The sequence below is a fragment of the Tachyglossus aculeatus genome, chromosome 26 (assembly GCF_015852505.1).
Source record: "Tachyglossus aculeatus isolate mTacAcu1 chromosome 26, mTacAcu1.pri, whole genome shotgun sequence".
Lineage (NCBI taxonomy): Eukaryota > Metazoa > Chordata > Mammalia > Monotremata > Tachyglossidae > Tachyglossus > Tachyglossus aculeatus.
In genome coordinates, this window is record NC_052091.1 from 18,195,012 (window position 1) to 18,216,854 (window position 21,843).

Below are 21,843 nucleotides of genomic sequence, written 5' to 3' on the forward strand. Positions count from 1 at the left end.
GGGCGCTTTCTCTCTCTGTGAGGAAAATAATCCAAGTTTTGAGAATCTGGCAGCTGGCTCTGAGTGGGAAATGATCAGAACGATTCCCCGAAAAACAATCCCTGACAAAGGGTCGCCCTAATTTTTCTCTCCGAACAAGGAGGTGAATTGTTAGGGATGAGAAACGAAATGAAGAAAACTGAAAGGGACCTCAGCTTTATTCAGTTCCATTCCTTATTCCAACTTCCAAATATACAGTTCCAACACCACAATCCCATACAAGCCAGTGAAGCTTCGAAGCATTAGTGAACCAATCAATCAATCAATCGTATTTACTGAGCACTTACTGTGTGCAGAGCACTGTACTAAGCGCTTGGGAAGTACAAGTTGGCAACATATAGAGACAGTCCCTACCCAACAGTGGGCTCACAGTCTAGAAGGGGGAGACAGAGAACAAAATCAAACATATTAACAAAATAAAATAAATAAAATAGATATGTACAAGTAAAATAAATAGAGTAATAAATACAAACATATATACATATATATACAGGTGCTGTGGGGAAGGGAAGGAGGTAAGACACTTGAAAGTACTGTAATTAAATAAATGAATAAAAAATGAACAAATACGAGGAGGAGATAGCATTAACTTCCATTGCTGTTAGACCCTCATAATGTGGCAGGCCGTAATCTGGTCCAGAAATGTTCTGCTCAGTTCACTGAAGCTGTATCATTTGCTCCTAAAAGTTGAGGTGAACTGGTCAATCAATCAATCATATTTATTGAGCGCTTACTGTGTGCAGAACACTGTACTAAGAGCTCATGAGGGTATAATAAAACGGAGTTGGGAAGACGCGCATCTGGCTCCACGCCCGTTTTACCAAAGTCATGCGAACATAGTAAATCATAATAATAATGATCGTGACATTTGTTAATAATAATAATGGCATTTATTAAGCGCTTACTATGTGCAAAGCACTGTTCTAAGCACTGGGGAGGTTACAAGGTGATCAGGTTGTCCCATGGGGGGGGGGGGGGGGGCTCACAGTCTTAATCCCCATTTTAGAGACGAGAGAACTGAGGCCCAGAGAAGTAAGTGACAGCTGACAAGTGGCAGGGCCGGGATTAGAACCCATGACCTCTGACTCCAAAGCCTGAGCTCTTTGCACTGACCCACGCCGCTTCTCAGCAGAGAGGGAAAAGGTACATTTCTCCCCGTTGGGAAACCGACCCCCGGTCTCCCACGTGACAGGTGGGGATACTCACCACTATACTCCTCATCCCCCTCTCCATCCCCCCATCTTACCGCCTTCCTTTCCCCACAGCACCTGTATATATGTTTGTACATATTTATTACTCTATTTATTAAACCACAAGGATGAGGAGAAATACCAGAACGAAGGCTCAAATAGAGAAGTAGGGTACCGTGGCTAGAGGAGCTGAGTTTTGGGCTAGGGGCGGGTCACTTTCAACTTCTCCATCTCTTTTCCTCAATTTCAAAATCGGGATCAGGTACCTAGACTTCCTCTTTCTTAGGCGTCTCAGTATTGGACTGTCTCCAACCCGATCGTCTCTCTAGCGTTCAGCTCAGTGCCAAGCGCCTGATAAATACCCTCGTTAGAAATGTACGTGTCTGGCAGAGCGTCCCCCGACCCTATCGGGGGCGGATTTAGGGGCGGATGTTTTCGGCTACCTCATTAGCACTATTTGGCAGAGTTCATAATAACATCTGTACCTGAGTTTAAGGCTTTCAGAGAGTCTTTCAGCTTCTTCGATGGCTTTCCTGATGTTCGTAGCTCCGAGGATTGAATGGAAGTAGTCCTAAAATTATAGGAAAACCCCCCCAGAATGTTAGTACTGTCCAATGGCAACCTCCAATAGAAATTCTACAAGTACTATAATTTTAAAAGGAGAAAAACGCCTATGCCCGGACGGTAAAATGTCTTGGGATGCCTCACTGTTACGGCTTTAAATAAGGCACGAAACTTGGATTTGCTTTCCAGTGTTTAGACCCCGAACATCACTATTTAAATGCAAGGCTAAAATAGTTAATCTATAAAATGTTCTGAAGATATTGCCTCAAAGTTACCATAAAAACTGCCTTTCGTATCATTATTATTAAAAAAAAAACCCTTCCGTAGATTTACCTATGAGCTGCTCTTTGATTCAGTGGAAAAAGCGCTGGTTTAAAAAGCCTGGGTTTTATATTTTAAGACGTTATCATGCGGAATGCTTTCATTCAGGGAGACATTATAAGCAAAATTCAGGACTACATCTCCACTTTCATCATCATCATCAATCGTATTTATTGAGCGCTTACTGTGTGCAGAGCACTGTACTAAGCGCTTGGGAAGTACAAGTTGCAAACAAGGAATACATCTGCTGTATTGTTCTTTTGTACTTTCCCTGCGTAGCTTAGTGGAAATAGCCCAGGCTCGGGAGTCAGAGGTCGTGGGTTTTAATCCCACCTCTGCCACTTGTCAGCTGTGTGACTTTGAGCAAGTCACTTCACTTCTCTGTGCCTCAGTTACCTCATCTGTAAACCGGGGATTAAGGCTGTGAGCCCCCCGTGGGACAACCTGATCACCTCGTAACCTCCCCAGCGCTTAGAACAGTGCTTTGCACATAGTAAGCGCTTAATAAATGCCATTATTATTATTATTATTACTGTTATTATTATCTAGGACTTTGAACAATCTTGCTAGTTGGAGAATTACTAATAGCAGAGACTAAAACAATCATTTATTGTCCTACCTGCCTAAAAGCACAGTGAAGGACTGATTAGTGTTCTCCTTTTCATTAATAAATCGGATGCAGTTAAAAAAATATTTCAATTACAAGGAAAGCTGGTGAAAAGTTCATTTTCCCTTTCAGGTCACTGCAGCGATTTTACTGCAATAACTCATTCACTGGAACCAGTACATCTCGCTGTCTATGCCATTTTCATGCTGACAGATAAAATCACGGTTTCCTTTTCATTTCCTTCTTTAACCACGGCCTCATAAAATTACAGATACTGCACTACAAAATTCGACCAAAAGCCTGCTATTTGCTACCCACTTTTTTCAGTTTATAAATAATCTAATGCTGTGGCCCTGAAAAATTAATGATCAACCAACTGCCGGCTGTCTGACTATGGACAAGTCACTTCACTGGGCCTCAGTTACCTCATCTGTAAAATGGAGATTAAGACTATGAGCCCTCCGTGGGACAATCTGATCACCTTGTAACCTGCCCAGCGCTTAGAACAGTGCTTTGCACATAGTAAGCGCTTAATGCCATCATCATTATTATTATTATTATTATCGATACTACAAGTCATACATGATTTTTGGTGGCAACGCATTTGACTCAGAACCTCAGAGGTACTTAAATCTAACCCAGTACAACACAAAAGCAAAATAAGAGAGTTGAGAACAGATAGTATATATTAGTAGCCTTTGGGTAATTTTATTTATTAGGCAGATCCTAATTTATTTATTAGACAGATTTATTAGGTGACAATCATCATGGTCAGAACGAAGTTAACCTCCTGCTAAGATGCTCTGCACAGCAAGCTATAACATTTAGCTTTACAAAATGGGTTGTTTTGAGAGGAAAAACAAGTTTGTCTCATTTTAACCAAGGCAACCCAACCCTGGAGGCAAAGAATAATGCACATTTTCCTAGTATATTAGGGCAGGACCTACAGCCTGCAGTCAATATTTTCCCTCAGCTCTGATGCTTCTTAATCCTCAACACCCTGCCAACTCCCTCGTCTGCCCTGTATCCATTTCTTCTTGTTTCCACTTCCCACCTCACTTTATTTATCGTTGCGGCAGTTCAGCAGTTCCCTTCTCTTACCCATCTGAATTTCCTCTCCCCGTTCCCGGGAGAGGGCACGGATCGACTGGCTAGAGAACTCAATCCGACCCAACACAGAGAGCTAATCCTGACCGAGCACAGTGAGAAATGGGATTGATGGATGTGGGAACCTACTTTAGAAGTTATAAAAAAAAATAGACTTTTTATTTTTTTTAAAAAAAAAGCAAGACCACCAAACTTCAGGGCTTGAACCCTGAATCTTGGAAAAGGATTATCGTAGGGGAGCGTGTCCGTAAATGTTTCACGTGCCTGGTGAGAAGTTTGTCATTCAATGTCATTCTTGGGTTGCAGGTGGCAGAGGTCCATTGCAATAGAAAGCAAATTTGCAGGTTGGTGCTAATTTGTTTCCTCAGTTACTGGGGCATTTTTATTTATAAAAATATAAAAACAGACCAAGACCTGAGTTGCTTTCCCTAAGTCTCAAGAGCATAAGTTTTACTTGGCTACGCAAGGTTCCATCGAAAATTCATAAAAATTAGACCTTTAAGTAACTCCATTAGGTAAATATCCCCTGAGCACAGAAGACAATGAAATGTAATATACCTGCTGCTGCTTGAAATCAGGTCTTATTTTTATAAGATTATACACAGCCACGTATTTCATATATAGGACATAGGCCTTCTCTTCATCACGATCCAACCTGCTTTCTTCTGCTGCCTTGAAGATTTTCAGGGCGCTCTGCACGTAACTTGAAATTGAGAAACAGTTAATTACACAGAGCCAGGCAGAACCTACAAAATATACTTTGGGTCATCGCAATCATAATAATTGTCCCTGATAAGTCCTGACTATGTGCCAGGCACTGTACTAAGCGCTGGAGTAGATACAAGCAAATATTTATTCTATTTATTTTATTCTGTTAATATGTTTTGTTTTGTCGTCTGTCTCCCCCTTCTAGACTGTGAACCCGCTGTTGGGTAGGGACCGTCTCTAGATGTTGCCGACCTGTACTTCCGAAGTGCTTAGTACAGTGCTCTGCACACAGAAAGCGCTCAATAAATACGACAATGAATGAATGAAGCAAATCGGGTTGGACACAGTCCATGTCCCACATTGGGAAGCAGCGTGGCTCAGTGGAAAGAGCCCGGGCTTTGGAGTCAGAGGTCATGGGTTCAAATCCCGGCTCTGCCGGTTGTCAGCTGTGTGACTTTGGGCAAGTCACTTCACTTCTCTGGGCCTCAGTTACCTCATCTGTAAAATGGGGATTAAAACTGTGAGCCCCCCGTGGGACAACCTGATCTCCTTGTAATCTCCCCAGCGCTTAGAACAGTGCTTTGCACATAGTAAGCGCTTAATAAACACCATCATTATTATTATTATTATTACATTGGGTTTACAGTCTTTTTTTTTAATGGTAAGCGCTATGTGCCAGGCGCTGCTTGAGCAATTACATAGAGCCAAATAGAACCTACAAGATATATTTCATCATCATCATCATAACTGTGGTATTTAAGTGCTTACTAAGTACCAGGCACTGTACCAAGCGCTGGGGTGGATACGAGCTAATCAAGTTGGACACAGTCCCTATCCCGCACGGGGCTCACGATCTAAATACTTTCCAAGCGCTTAGTACAGTGCTCTGCACACAGTAAGTGCTCAAATAAATGCCACTGAATGAATGAATGAATAAATAGGAGGGAGCAAATTTCAATCCCCATTTCACCAAGGCAGGAACTGACGAAGTCAAGCCACAGAAACTGCATTCCCCTGCCGACGTCCCCCAAAACCCGTCCCGGCCCTGGAATCCCGAGAGTTTCTACTGGACCTCGCTGTCGGGCAGGGCCTGGGGGAGACACCCTCCGACCTGTATATATGCTTGTACATATTTATTACTCTATTTATTCATTTATTTTACTTGTACATATCTATTCTATTTATTTTATTTTGTTAGTATGTTTGGTTTTTGTTCTCTGTCTTCCCCTTTTAGACTGTGAGCCCACTGTTGGGTAGGGACTGTCTCTATATGTTGCCAACTTGTACTTCCCAAGCGCTTAGTACAGTGCTCTGCACACAGTAAGTGCTCAATAAATACGATTGATTGATTGATTGATTGACAGACAACTCACCTCCTCCAAGAAGCCTTCCCTGACTAAGCCCTCCTCCTTTCCTGGTCTCCCACTCCCTTTTCTATCGCCCTGACTAGCCCCACAGCACTTATGTCCATCTCTGGAACTTATTTATGTCTATTAATGTCTATCTCCCCCTCTAGACTACACGCTCACTGTGGGCAGGGAACGTGCCTGTTTACTGTTCTGCTGTACGGCCCCACATGCTTAGTACAGTGCTCGGCACACAGTAAGTGCTCAATAAATGACTGACTGGCCTTCCCTTAAAGTCAATCTAAATGAGACTGTGAGCGCTCCTTTTAGACTGTGAGCCCACTGTTGGGCAGGGACCGTCTCTATATGTTGCCAACTTGGACTTCCCAAGCGCTTAGTACAGTGCTCTGCATACGGTAAGCGCTCAATAAATACGATTGATTGATTGAGGAAGAGTTCTATTCCTCATGGTTACAGATGTCAAAAGCAACAAATGAACTCCAGACTGTAAGCTCTCTGTGGACAGAAGGACTGTCTCTATATGTTGCCAATTTGTACTTCCCAAGCGCTTAGTACAGTGCTCTGCACATAGTAAGCGCTCAATAAATACGATTGATGACGACTGATGATGACAGGGAATGTATCCACCTACTCGACTAGACTGTTCTCTCCCCAACACCGAGTAGTGAGCGGCACCCAGTCGGCGCTCAATAAAGAAGCAGCGTGGCCTGGGCTCTATCCTGGGAGACAGAAGGTCCCGGGTCGTAAATCCGGCTCCGCCACTTGTCTGCTGTGCGGCCTGGGGCATGGCACTTCTCTTCTCTGAGCCTCAGTTATCTCATCTGTAAAATGGGGATTCCACCGTGAGCCCCGAGGGGGACGGGGATTGTGTCCAACCTGATTAGCTTGTATAGTAAGCCCTTAAATACCATTTTAAAAAATAAATACCTCTGACTGAAGGGATCATGTCTACCTACTCCGGTGCACTGTACTCTCCCAAGTGCTTAGTTCAGTGTTCTACCCACAGTCAGCGCTCAGTCAGCGCTTAGAACAGTGCTTTGCACATAGTAAGCGCTTAATAAATGCCAATCAAAAAAATTAAAAAAAAAATACCACTGATTTACAGAATTAAATACCACTGATCGACGGAATTTGAGTGGGTGTCATTTTATTTCTCACCTAAGGCTTCCCAGCCCCAGAAATACTCAGTTTACTCTAGTACGAGTAAACTCTGTGCATGACTGAACTTTTTTAAAAATACTCATCCCACAATATTAGAAGCTTAACATTAACCCAAGAAGCAGAGCTATCACTTTATTTACAAAACTGCTTATCTTTTCAACTACTATCAAATGAACTGAATGGCTCCTCTGGCTTTTGATAATAATAATAATAATTATAATTGTATTTGTTAAGCACTCACTACGTACAAAGCACTGTTCTAAGCACTGGGGAGGTTACAAGGTGATCAGGTTGTCCCATGGGGAGCTCACAGTTTTAATCCCCATTTTACAGATGATGGAACTGAGGCACAGAGAAGTGAAGTGACATGCCCAAAGTCACACAGCTGACAGTTGGCGAAGCCGGGATTTGAACCCATGACCTCGGACTCCAAAGCCCGTGTTCTTTCCACTGAGCCACGCTGCTTCTCCTTTTAATAAGAAAAGGTGAAATCTGGTGTCGCTTTTCAAAGTAGGATCTAAAAAAAACCATACGTACGATTTGGTACTGATTTTCTCTGGTTTAACTTCCGTCTTCTTGTTGAGATCTTTTAGTGAAGAGCAGAGGTAGAGTTCTTTGGGTCCAGAGGCCACAGCAGGCATGGCAAATCGTGGTGACGTTCACCCTTTAGTGACAGATGTGGGCTATGGGGTAAAAACCGCTCTCCTGAAAGAAAAAAAAAAACGGGGGAAAAAATATATTTTGATCCCTTAAGATGATACTTGAGAGTGAAACCTTTTGGAGTTACACTTTACTGAAATGAACTCTATCTACCCTTTATCAATTTCCTTTGATTCACTCATTCAATCGTATTTATTGAGGGCTTACTGTGTGAAGCGGAGGCCTTCCAGACTGAGCCCCTTCTTTCCTCTCCCCCTCGTCCCCCTCTCCATCCCCCCGTCTTACCTCCTTCCCTTCCCCACAGCACCTGTATATATGGATATATGGTTGTACATATTTATTACTCTATTTATTTATTTATTTATTTTACTTGTACATTTCTATCCTACTTATTTTATTTTGTTGGTATGCTTGGTTCTGTTCTCTGTCTCCCCCTTTTAGACTGTGAGCCCACTGTTGGGTAGGGACTGTCTCTATGTGATGCCAATTTGCACTTCCCAAGCGCTTAGTACAGTGCTCTGCACATAGTAAGCGCTCAATAAATGCGATTGATTGATTGATTGATTGATTGAAGCGCTTGGGAAGTACAAGCAATCAATCAATCGTATTTATTGAGCGCTTACTAAGCGCTTGGGAAGTACAAGTTGGTAACTTATAGAGACGGTCCCTACGGGCTCACGGCCTTTGATCTTCTCTCCAGTTTCTCCAAACTTGTCTAAATCTTGGAGGCCCAAGGGCGGTCCGTTAAGAGCTGAAGAGATCGTAGACCCACCGGCTCAGGTGATAAAATTTTTCAAAAGAGAGTCATCATCATCATCAATCGTATTTATTGAGCGCTTACTGTGTGCAGAGCACTGTACTAAGCGCCTGGGAAGTACAAGTTGGCAACATCTAGAGATGGTCCCCCTCTCGCTCTTCGCATCACACTACGATTGGGTTGGTGCTCAGCCGCAGGCAACCCGCCTCGCTCCTCACCCTACGTTTGGCTGGGTTACGGGCAGACCCATTCCTCAACACCAGCATGGCCCGGGCATCAGGAGGCCCTAGGTTCTCATCCCGGCCTCCGCCACTTAATAATAATAATAATAATAATGGCATTTATTAAGCGCTTACTACATGCAAAGCACTGTTCTAAGCACTGGGGAGGTTACAAGGTGATCAGCTTTTCCCACGGGGGGCTCACAGTCTTCCTCCCCATTTTACAGACGAGGTAACAGGCACAGAGAAGACTTGCCCAAAGTCACCCAGCTGACAGTTGGCGGGGCCGGGATTTGAACCCAGGACCTCTGACTCCAAAGCCCGGGCTCTTGTTTGTCCGCTGTGTGGCCTTGGGCAAATCGCTTCGCTTCTCTGGACCTCGGTTCCCTCACCTGGAAAATGGGGATTAATCAATCAATCAATCAATCGTATTTATTGAGCGCTTACTGTGTGCAGAGCACTGTACTAAGCGCTTGGGAAGTCCAAGTTGGCAACATATAGAGACAGTCCCTACCCAACTGTGGGTTCACAGTTTAAATAAATACGATTGATTGATTGATTATTATTATTATTACAGAGATGAGCTTACGGGTCCAGAGATGAGCTTACAGCTTAGAGGTTAACTAAAGCCCAGAGAAGCCAAGCGAGTTGCCCAAGGTCACAGAGCAGGCAGGTGGAGGAGCCGGGACTAGAACCCAAAACCTTCCGACTCCCAAGTCTGCGCTCTATCCACTGGGCCATGCTGCTTCTTCAGTACAACTGTAGTACAAACCTTGGCCGAGTTTAACACGGAGAGCTCAGCTCTTGAGCCCGCCCCTCCATCCCGGGCAGTCAGTCCTATTTCCTGAGCGCTTTTACTGTGTGCAGGACGCTCAACTAAGTGCTGGGGAGAGGACAACAGAACGGACACGTCCCCTGCCCACAACAAGTGTACAGCCTGACGGCTGTGAAACCTCACTCACTGGAAAGAGACTGAGAGAGCAGAGATTGGGAACCTCTAGACTGTAGCCTCACTGTGGGCAGGGAATGTGCCCACTAATATTGTTATAATAATAATAATGGCATTTATTAAGCGCTTACTATGTGCAAAGCGCTGGGGCAGATACAAGGTCATCAAGTTGCCCCACGGGGGGCTCACAGACTTAATCCCCATTTTCCAGATGAGGTAACAGGCACGGAGAAGTGACGTGACTTGCCCCAAGTCACCCAGCTGACAAGTGGTGGGGTCGGGATTTGAACCCATGACCTCCGACTCCGAAGCCCGGGCTCTTTCCACCGAGCCACACTGCTCCTCCTTGTTATAAGAGAAGCGGCGTGGCTCAGTGGAAAGAGCCCGGGCTTCGGAGTCAGAGGTCATGGGTTCAAATCCCAGCTCCGCCCACTGTCAGCTGTGGGACTTGGGGCAAGTCACTTCACTCCTCTGGGCCTCAGTTCCCTCATCTGTAAAATGGGGGTGAAGACTGTGAGCCCCCCGGGGGACAACCTGATCACTTTGTAACCTCCCCAGTGCTTTGCACATAGTAAGTGCTTAAAAAATGCCATCATTATTATGGTTATTATACTGTACTCAGCAAGCACGAAGTACATAGCGCTCTGCACATGGTAAGCACTAAATAAATACGACTGACTCCTTTACCCAAACTCTTCATTCTGAGTTGGGGGGTAAGGAGATTCATACCCTGGAACCCATGGAGAGAGGGAGAGACAGAGAGGCACACATATTCATATTATTTCTCTCTCTCCTTCCCAAGAATGCAATAAGGATCTGAACTGAGAAGGAATGGATAGATAATTGCACCTGTTTATTGAATGGCCTCCGTGCCTCCGGCCTTTTCCCACTTCCAATCAATCAATCGTATTTATTGAGCGCTTACTGTGTGCAGAGCACTGGACTAAGCGCTTGGGAAGTACAAATTGGCAACATATCGAGAAAGTCCCTACCCAACAGTGGGCTCACAGTCTGTCTACACCACACACTCTCCATCGCCTCAAAAGGCGGCTCGGGATTCCGCTATCTACTCTTCAAGAGCCTTCGTGGACCTCCCGCTGCCCTGGGCATCGAGCAACAACTCTTCACACCTGGTTTCAAGGCTCTCCACCAACTCTCCCCACCTGCTACATAACAACTAATAATAATAATTGTGGTGTCAATCAATAAATACGATTGATGACGATGGTGTCTGTTAAACGCTTACATCGTGCCCGGCCCCGCGCTGACGCGCTGGGGAAGATCCGAGGTAATCGGGTTGGGAACGGGTCCCACGTGCGGCTCAATCCTCATTTTTAGACTGTGAGCCCACTGTTGGGTAGGGACTGTCTCTATGTGATGCCAATTTGTACTTCCCAAGCGCTTAGTACAGTGCTCTGCACATAGTAAGCGCTCAATAAATACGATTGATTGATTGATTGATTGACAGAGGAGGTGACTGGGGCCCAGAGAAGTAGAGTGACTTACCCAAGGTCACCCAGCAGACGTGGACACAATAGGAGCCGGGGCCTTCTGACCCGCAGGACCGTACTCGATGGAACACCAGCTGATTTCCCAGCTGACTCTTTCGGTTCTTCCAAACTCCTAAACCAGAAGTGAAAATGAAACTTGCCTCAAAAGAAAACAGGGGGGCAGGGATCAAGGCTCTTTTAAGAGAGGAAGCAGTGCAGCGTAGTGGAAAAAACCCGGTGCCTGAGAGTCAGAGGACCTGGGTTTTACCCCTGGCTCTGTCATGTATCTGCTGTGGGACCTTGGGTCACTCCCTTCCCTTCCCTTTCCCTCGGTTCTCCTGTTCTCCCCCCACTTCTCGACTGTGAGTCACTTCAATCAATCAATCGTATTTATTGAGCGCTTACTGTGTGCAGAGCACTGTACTAAGCGCTTGGGAAGTTGGCAACATACAGAGACAGTCCCTACCCAACAGCGGGCTCACAGTCTAAAAGGGGGAGACGGAGAACAAAACCAAACATACCAACAAAATAAAATAAATAGAATCACACATCCCAGGTTTAGAATTGCTTTCCATTCACTCAACAGAAAAGGAAATTTCACCAACAGTCTTTCTGCCTGACTGGTAAAGCAAAGGCAGAAGCAGCATTGCCTAGGGGGTGGACCTGGGTTCTAATCTCAGCACTGCCCCGTGCCTGCTGGGTGACCTTGGTAAAGTCACTCAGCTTCTCCATGCCTCAGTTTCCTCATCTGCAAAATGGGGATTCAATACCAGGTCTCCCTCCCCGTTCAATTGTAAATCCCACGTGGGGTAGGGATTTTGTCCAATAGGATGATCTTCACTTCATCATCATCATCGTCAATCGTATTTATTGAGCGCTTACTATGTGCACAGCACTGTACTAAGCGCTTGGGAAGTACAAATTGGCAACTTCACTTCTCTGGGCCTCAGTTCCTTCACCTGTAAAATGGGTATTAAGATTGCGAGCCCCCCCGTGGGACAACCTCATCACCTTGTAACCTCCCCAGCGCTTAGAACAGTGCTTTGCACAGTGTAAGTGCTTAATAAATGCTATCATTATTATTATTATTATTAGGGACCATCTCTGTATGCTGCCAACTTGTACTTCCCAAACGCTTAGTACAGTGCTCTGCACACAGTAAGCGCTCAATAAATACAATTCATTGATTCTCCCTCCTAATTAGACTGTGAGCCCCAAGCGGGATGGGGACTGTGTCAACCTAATTTGCTCATATCTACCCCATAATAACTATGGTATTTGTTAAGCCCTTACTAGGTGCCAAGCACTGTTCTAAGCACTGGGGTAGATACAAGTTCAACAGGTTGGACACAGTCCCTTTCCCACATGGGGCACACATTCAAATCCCCTTTTACAGATGAGGTAACTGAGGCCCAGACGAGTGAAGTGACTTGCCCACGGTCACACAGCAGACAAGTGGTGGAGCCGGGATTAGAACCCAGTTCCTTCTGACCTTCCAGTCCCGGCATACATAAGGCCGACGTAATCATTCATTCATTCATTCAATCGTATTTATTGAGCGCTTACTGTGTGCAGAGCACTGGACTAAGCGCTTGGGAAGTACAGGTTGGCGACATATAGAGACGGTCCCTACCCAACAACGGGCTCACAGTCTAGAAGGGGGAGACAGACAAAACAAAACATGTGAACAGGTGTCAAGTCATCAGAATGAATAGAAGTAAAGCTAGATGCACATCATTAACAAAATAAAATAAATAGAATAGTAAATATGTACAAGTAAAATAAATGGAGTAATAAATCTGTACAAACATCTATAGAGGTGCTCAAGCCGCCCCTGCCATTCATTCATTCATTCAATTGTATTTATTGAGCGCTTACTGTGTGCAGAGCACTGGACTAAGCGCTTGGGAAGTACAAGTTGGACACAGTCCGTATCAATGAATGGTATTTACTGAGGGTTTAAATGTGTGCAGAGCACTGTACTAAGCGCTTGGGAGAGTATAATACAACAATAAAGCAGACACAGTCCCTGTTCAACATGGGGTTCGCAGTCTTAATCCCCATTTTATAAAGGAGGTCCAGGCAGCTCGGTGCCAAACAACCACCAAGCCATCCACTTAGAAGCAATTCCAGCTGGAAAGGGAATTCTGGCACTGAATCTTTTCCCAATATTCAATTCCAGACCAACCTGCTTTCCTTTTTTAAATGGTATTTGTTAAGCGCTTACTAGCCAGGGGGGCAGCAGGATGGGGCTGTCCGAACCCTAGCGTCTGGGAAGAGTCTCTTAAGAGAAGCAGCGTGGCTCAGTGGAAAGAGCACGGGCTTTGGAGTCAGAGGTCATGGGTTCAGATCCCGGCTCTGCCAGTTAATTAATTAATTAATAATGGCATTTATTAAGCGCTTACTATGTGCAAAGCACTGTTCTAAGCGCTGGGGAGGTTACAAGGTAATCAGGTTGCCCCACGGGGGGCTCACAGTCTTAATTCCCATTTTACAGATGAGGTAACTGAGGCCCAGAGAAGTTAAGTGACTTGCCCAAAGTCACACAGCTGACAATCGGCAGAGCCGGGATTTGAACCCATGAGCTCTGACTCCAAAGCCCTGGCTCTTTCCACTGAGCCGTGACTTTGGGCAAGTCACTTCACTTCTCTGGGCCTCAGTTCCCTCATCTGTAAAATGGGGATGAAGACTGTGAGCCCCACGTGGGACAACCTAATTACCTTGTATCTCCCCCAGTGCTTAGAACAGTGCTTGGCACATAGTAAGCGCTTAACAAATGCCATTCTCATCCTACCCAGACTGGATTACTGCATCAGCCTCCTCTCTGATCTCCCATCCTCCTGTCTCTCCCCACTTCGGTCTATACTTCAAGCTGCTGCCCGGATCATCTTTGTGCAGAAACGCTCTGGGCATGTCACTCCCCTCCTCAAAAATCTCCAGTGGCTACCAATCAATCAGCGCATCAGGCAGAAACTCCTCACCCTGGGCTTCAAGGCCGTCCATCCATCCCCTCGCCCCCTCCTCCCTCACCTCCCTTCTGTCCTTCTCCAGCCCAGCCCGCACCCTCCACTCCTCCGCCGCTAATCTCCTCACCGTACCTCGTTCTTGCCCGTCCCGCCGTCGACCCCCGGCCCACGTCCTTCCCCAGGCCCGGAACGCCCTCCCTCCTCACATCCTCCAAGCTTCCTCCCTTCAAACCCCTACTGAGAGCTCACCTCCTCCAGGAGGCCTTCCCACACTCAGCCCCCCTTCCCTCCCCCCCTTCCCATCCCCCCCGTCCTACCTCCTTCCCCTCCCCACAGCACCTGTATAAGTTTGTACAGATTTATTACTCCATTTATTTTACTTGTACATATTTACTATTCTATTTAATTTGTTAATGATGTGCACCTAGCTTTACTTCTAATAATAATAACACTGATAGCATTTATTAAGCGCTTCCTATGTGCCAAGCACTGTTCTAAGCGCTGGGGAGGTTACAAGGTGATCAGGTTGTCCCACGGGGGGCTCACAGTCTTAATCCCCATTTTACAGAGGAGGGAACTGAGGCTCACAGAAGTGAAGTGACCTGCCCGAAGTCATACAGCTGAAGCAGCGTGGCTCAGTGGAAAGAGCACGGGCTTTGGAGTCAGAGGTCATGGGTTCAAATCCCAGCTCCACCAGTTGTCAGCTGTGTGACTTTGGGCAAGTCACTTAACTTCTCTGTGCCTCAGTTACCTCATCTGTAAAATGGGGATGAAGACTGTGAGCCCCCCGTGGGACCACCTTATCACTTTGTAACCTCCCCAGCACTTAGAACAGTGCTTTGCACATAGTAAGTGCTTAATAAATGCCATCATTATTTATTATTATTTATTATTATGTGGCGGAGTTGGGATTAGAACCCATGACCTCTGCGTCCCAAACCCATGCTCTTTCCACTGAGCCACACTGCTTCTCCGTACTTGGACACAGTACTTGGAAAAATATAACCACAGACACAGTCCCTGCCCATAATAAGAGGTGGGGGGGGGGGGTTGGCACATAGGAAGCGCTTAGCAAATACCATCATCAACCAACGTGCCGTTCCTCCAACACTGGGGCCAAACTGTTATAACAATACAGCATTGTGCACTTCTGCCCTTTCCATTTATAAAGCTTTACCGCGTTTCCACTGGCGCGAAAAACACAACGCAAGCAACGACCTAAGCCTAACCGGGCTTGGGTGAATTTCCAACTTCCCGGAATTCCCAGGCAGCTTTCACTCTGTGCCACTTTGCTCCCTGCTGACTCACATGACCACCACAGGAAGGCATAAAGAACTTTTTAGATTACATGTACCTTTTTCTTAAAAAAAAATGAAGGCTGGTATACTGCGCTTTGAAGTTTCCTCCTGTTACGCTGTCAGCCCTCAGACCGCCCTCACATCAATTTTAATCGGATTTTATTCACTGCGGCAGAGCCATCTTCCTGCATAATTCACGGGATACATTTGAGCGTGCCAGTTTATAGAGGAGTTCACATTTCCAGGAAGTATTACTGCCTGGTGGAGACCTTGTGTGATCTGTTCCTCTTCCAGTCGAGCGCGTTGACGGAGAATTATAAGTCCCCAAGGAAACGGGGACCCTTCCCAAAGCCACCTGGGATTTGTTCCCAAAAGCATCTATAGCATCAAAACGCACAGTCCGCTTGTTTGGCAAAACCACGGAGGCGAGGGAGACTAAACTTCTTCCTCAAATCTGACGTTCTTCAATGGCTGCAGCACAAACCCCGGACGGCGCTGGGGCGGGCCCGCAATCAATTAATCAATCAATCAATCAATCAATCATAGAAGGAGGCCATCTTACCTCCTTCCCTTCCCCACAGCACCTGTATATATGTTTGCACATATTTATTACTCTATTTATTTTACTTCAATTGCATTTATTGAGCGCTATGTGCAGAGCACATAGTACATACTATAGTAGATATATATAGTACATGCTATAGTACAAGTACACAGTACTTGTACATATCTATTCTATTTATTTTATCTATTCTATTTATTTTATTTTGTTAGTATGTTTGGTTTTGTTCTCTGTCTCCCCCTTTTAGACTGTGAGCCCACTGCTGGGTAGGGACTGTCTCTATACGTTGCCAACTTGTACTTCCCAAGCGCTTAGTCCAGTGCTCTGCACACAGTAAGCGCTCAATAAATACGATTGATGATGATGATGATTTATTGGGCGCTTACTGTGTGCAGAGCACTGTACTAAACGCTTGGGAAGTACAAGTTGGCAACATTCATTCATTCATTCAATTCAATCATATATATAGACAGTCCCTACCCAACAGTGGGCTTACAGTCTAGAAGACCCGCAGACCTCGAGTGGGTGTGAGGCTTCAGGGCAAACCCGCGATCCGTCGGGGGTACTGTCTGAGCGCTTACTGTGTGCGCGGCACTCTACTAAGCGCTGGGGAGAGTGCGATCCAACAGAATTAGCAGGCACGTGCCCTGCCCCCAGTGAGCTTACGGCCCGGATAATAATACGTTAAGATGGGTAATTTATGATATAAATTAGGATATAGAGTGCAGTAAAGGCTTCCCACTGCCCCTTACTGCAAAATGCTTCAATTCCTCAAACTCTGCCACCCTGCCAGGGAAGGGGAGCCCCTCAAGGTCACGGCATGGCCTGAGAAAAGGACCCAAGGGTTCCCCGGTCCCCTTTAGAGGGGCAGCAGCGTGGCCCAGCGTGGGAGTTGGAAGGACCTGGATTCCCATTCCGGCTCCACCACACTTGCCAGTTGTGTGGCCTTGGGCCAGTCACTTCCTGTTCTCCGGGCCTCGGTTTCCCTCCTCTGGAAAATGGGGATGAAGTCCGTGAGCCCTGTGAGGGACAGGGGTGGTCCAACCCCACTTGGCTCCACTCTGACACTCAACGCAGTACCTGGCTCATAGTGAGTGCTTAGCGAATACCAGAAGAGAAAATTCGAAAAAGAGGGATGCCCTGAAATGGCAATGCCTTCATTCATTCAATCGTATTTATTGAGCGCTTACTGTGTGCACAGCACTGAACTAAGCGTTTGGGAAGTACAAGTTGGAAACATATAGAGACGGTCCCTACCCAACACGGGCTCACAGTCTATAAGGGGGCGACAGATGACAAAACGAAACATATTAACAAAATAAAATAAATAGAATATCTACAAATAAAACAGAGTAATAATGGGGAGGCAGACGTTAAGATAGGTAATTTATGATATAAATTAGGATATATAGTGCAGTAAAGGTTTCCCACCGCCCCTTACTGCAAAATGCTTCAATTCCTCAAACTCTGCCACCCTGCCAGGGAAGGGGAGCCCCTCAAGGTCACGGAATGGCCTAAGAAAAGGACCCAGGATTCCCATTCTGGCTCCACCACACTTGCCAGTTGTGTGGCCTTGGGCCAGTCACTTCCCTTCCTCCGGGCCTCCGTTTCCCTCCTCTGGAAAATGGGGATGAAGTCCGTGAGCCCTGTGAGGGACAGGGGTGGTCCAACCCAACTTGGCTCCACTCCTACGCTCAACGCAGTGCCGGGCTAATAGTGAGCGCTTAGCGAATACCAGAAGAGAAAATTCGAAAAAGAGAAAAAGAGGGATGCCCTGAAATGGCAATTCATCCATTCATTCAATCGTATTTATTGAGCGCTTATTGTGTGCAGAGCACTGTACTAAGCGCTTGGGAGGTACAAGTTAGCAACATATAGAGACGGTCCCTACCCAACAGCGGGCTCACAGTCTAGAAGGGGGGGGACAGACAACAGAACAAAACATATTAACAAAATAAAATAAATATGTACAGATAAAATAGAGTAATAAATACGTACAAACATATATACAGGAGCTGTGGGGAGGGGAAGGAGATAAGGCGGGGGGGATGGGGAGTAAGACAGTAAGTTTGTCTGTCTAGAAGGAGAAGAGATATATATATATACACGTATATATGTATATATGTTTGTATTTATTACTCTATTTTACTTGTACATATCAATTCTATTTATTTTATTTTGTTAATATGTTTTGTTCTCTGTCTCCCCCTTCTAGACTGTGAACCCGCTGTTGGGTAGAGACCGTCTCTCTATGTTGCCAACTTGTACTTCCCAAGCGCTTAGTACAGTGCTCTACACACAGTAAGCGCTCAATATATACGATTGATTGATTGTACTTCCCAAGCGCTTAGTACAGTGCTCTGCACACAGTAAGCGCTCAATAAATACGACTGAATGAATGAATGAACGAGACAGACAACACAACAAAACATATGGACAGGTGTCAAGTCTTCTAAACTGTGAGCCCAATAAATACAAATGAAGTCTCGGCTCCGCCAGCTGTCAGCTGTGTGGCTTTGGGCAAGTCACTTCACTTCTCTGGGCCTCAGTTCCCTCATCTGTCAAATGGGGATTAAAACTGTGAGCCCCCCCGTGGGACAACATGATCACCTTGTAACCTCCTCAGCACTTAGAACAGTGCTTTGCACATAGTAAGCGCTTAATAAATGCCATCATTACCATTATTATTATTCTCTGGGCCTCAGTTACCTCATATGTCAAATGGGGATGAAGACTGTGAGCCCCCAGTGAGACAACCTGGTCACCTTGTAACCTCCCCAGTGCTTAGAACAGTGCTCTGCACTGTTATTATTATTATCATTATTATTATTATTATTCTCTGGGCCTCAGTTACCTCATATGTCAAATGGGGATGAAGACTGAGGGCCCCCCGGGGGGCAACCTGGTCACCTTGTAACCTCCCCAACGCTTAGAACAGTGCTCTGCACATAGTAAGCGCTTAATAAATGTCATCATTATCATTATTATTATTCTCTGGGCTTCAGTTACCTCATCTGTCAAATGGGGATGAAGACTGTGAGCCCCCCAGGGGACAACCTGGTCACCCTGTAACCTCCCCAGTGCTTAGAACAGTGCTCTGCACTGTTATTATCATCACTATTTTTATTATTATTATTCTCTGGGCCTCAGTTACCTCATATGTCAAATGGGGATGAAAACTGTGAGCCCCCCGGGGGACAACCTGATCACCTTGTAACCTCCTCAGCGCTTAGAACAGTGCTTTGCACACAGTAAGCGCTTAATAAATGCCATCATTATCATTATTATTATTCTCTGGGCCTCAGTTACCTCATATGTCAAATGGGGATGAAGACTGGGAGCCCCCCGGGGGACAACCTGGTCACCCTGTAACCTCCCCAGTGCTTAGAACAGTGCTCTGCACTGTTATTATCATCACTATTTTTATTATTATTATTCTCTGGGCCTCAGTTACCTCATATGTCAAATGGGGATGAAAACTGTGAGCCCCCCGGGGGACAACCTGATCACCTTGTAACCTCCTCAGCGCTTAGAACAGTGCTTTGCACATAGTAAGCGCTTAATAAATGCCACTATTATTATTATTATTATTCTCTGGGCCTCAGTTACCTCATATGTCAAATGGGGATGAAGACTGGGAGCCCCCCGGGGGACAACCTGGTCACCCTGTAACCTCCCCAGTGCTTAGAACAGTGCTCTGCACTGTTATTATCATCACTATTTTTATTATTATTATTCTCTGGGCCTCAGTTACCTCATATGTCAAATGGGGATGAAAACTGTGAGCCCCCCGTGGGACAACATGATCACCTTGTAACCTCCTCAGAGCTTAGAACAGTGCTTTGCACATAGTAAGCGCTTAATAAATACCATCATTATCATTATTATTATTCTCTGGGCCTCAGTTACCTCATCTGTCAAATGGGGATGAAGACTGTGAGCCCCCAGTGAGACAACCTGGTCACCTTGTAACCTCCCCAGCGCTTAGAACAGTAGTTGGCACATAGTAAGCGCTTAATAAATGTCATCATGAAGTCATCAGAATATATGGAAGTAAAGCTGGTTGGTTCTCGCGGCCGTTTGTGGCTTACCGTGGGCAGGGCCCCGCCTCACTGGGGTCTCCCCGGGAGGGCCTGGCCCAGGCTGAGGCCCCGGCCTCGGTGGGCTGAGGCGTTGGTGGCCATGGCGGCCATGAAGGCTTGGGCGGAAGTGTAGGCCTCTTGCTCCCTCTTCGCTCCCGGCCTGCACCGCGCCTGCCCAGCAACTGCCCGCAGGAGGGAGGGGGGCGCCCGGCCCCGCCGCCGACCAATCAGGAGCGTCCGAGGTGGGGCGCCACTCTGGTCGTACGCATGCGCGAAGGATAAGGCCCTGAGGGCGGGGGGAGAGGAGGGCGCGCGGGGAGCCCCGCTCCCGCCGCCGACCAATCAGAAGCGTCCGTCGCGGGGAGGGGCGGGGCGCCACTCTGGTCGCGCGCATGCGCAAAGCTTGACGCCCTGAGGGCGGGGGGAGAGGAGCGCACGAGGGAGCCCCGCTCCCGCCGCCGACCAATCAGAAGCGTCCGAGGCGGGGCGCCACTGTGTTCACGCGCATGCGCGAAGGTTGAGGCCCTGAGGGCGGGGGAAGAGGAGCGCACGAGGGAGCCCCGCTCCCGCCGCCGACCAATCAGGAGCATCCGTGGCGGGGAGGGGCGGGGCGCCACTGTGTTCGCGCGCATGCGCAAAGCTTGACGCCCTGAGGGCAGGGGGAGAGCAGGGCACGGGGAGAGGAGGGCACGGGGGAGCTCCGCTCCCGCCGCCGACCAATCAGAAGCGTCCGTCGCGGGGAGGGGCGGGGCGCCACTCTAGTCGCGCGCATGCGCGAAGGGTGAGGCCCTGAGGGCGGGGGGAGAGGAGCGCACGAGGGAGCCCCGCTCCCGCCGCCGACCAATCAGAGGCGTCCGTTGCGGGGAGGGGCGGGGCGCCACTGTGTTCCCGCGCATGCGCTAAGGATGAGGCCCTGAAAGGGGGGGGGGAGAGGAGCGCACGAGGGAGCTCCGCTCCCGCCGCCGACCAATCAGGAGCGTCCGAGGAGGGTGGGACACCCTGGTCTCGCGCATGCGCGAGGGATGAGGCCCTGAGGGCGGGGGAAGAGGAGCGCACGAGGGAGCCCCGCTCCCGCCGCCGACCAATCAGGAGCATCCGTGGCGGGGAGGGGCGGGGCGCCACTGTGTTCGCGCGCATGCGCAAAGCCTGACGCCCTGAGGGCAGGGGGAGAGCAGGGCACGGGGAGAGGAGGGCACGAGGGAGCCCCGCTCCCGCCGCCGACCAATCAGGAGCGTCCGGGGCGGGGCGCCACTGTGGTCGCGCGCATGCGCGAAGGGTGAGGCCCTGAGGGCGGGGGGAGAGGAGCGCACGAGGGAGCCCCGCTCCCGCCGCCGACCAATCAGAAGCGTCCGTCGCGGGGCGCCACTGTGTTCGCGCCCATGCCCGAAGGATGAGGCCCTGAGGGCGGGGGCAGAGGAGCGCACGAGGGAGCCCCTCTCCCGCCGCCGACCAATCAGGAGCGTCCGGGGCGGGGCGCCACTGTGGTCGCGCGCATGCGCGAAGTGTGAGGCCCTGAGGGCGGGGGGAGAGGAGCGCACGAGGGAGCCCCGCTCCCGCCGCCGACCAATCAGAAGCGTCCGTCGCGGGGCGCCACTGTGTTCGCGCCCACGCCCGAAGGATGAGGCCCTGAGGGCGGGGGCAGAGGAGCGCACGAGGGAGCCCCTCTCCCGCCGCCGACCAATCAGGAGCGTCCGAAGAGGGTGGGACACCCTGTTCTCGCGCATGTGCGAAGGATGAGGCCCTGAGGGCGGGGGGAGAGGAGCGCGCGCGGGGAGCCCCGCTCCCGCCGCTGAC

The 21,843-nt window shown here is 48.0% G+C and overlaps 1 protein-coding gene across 3 annotated transcripts in view; it reads right to left on the reverse strand.

Annotated features, from left to right (window-relative positions):
• USP8 (ubiquitin specific peptidase 8) overlaps positions 1-20,176 on the reverse strand; it is a 72,669-nt gene extending 52,493 nt beyond the window's left edge. Inside the window, exons 1-5 of one of the 3 annotated variants that reach the window (XM_038767071.1) lie at positions 20,059-20,176; positions 11,158-11,274; positions 7,602-7,769; positions 4,387-4,531; positions 1,715-1,800 (exon numbers count right to left, since the gene is read on the reverse strand). In XM_038767071.1, coding sequence (XP_038622999.1) covers positions 1,715-1,800; positions 4,387-4,531; positions 7,602-7,705 — 335 coding nt within the window. In that variant the 5' untranslated portion in view covers positions 7,706-7,769; positions 11,158-11,274; positions 20,059-20,176. Of the gene's footprint in view, positions 1-1,714; positions 1,801-4,386; positions 4,532-7,601; positions 7,770-11,157; positions 11,275-20,058 lie in introns of those variants that run through there. The other 2 variants (XM_038767072.1, XM_038767073.1) reach the window with 2 other exon arrangements.
• Positions 20,177-21,843: the final 1,667 nt, after the last annotated feature.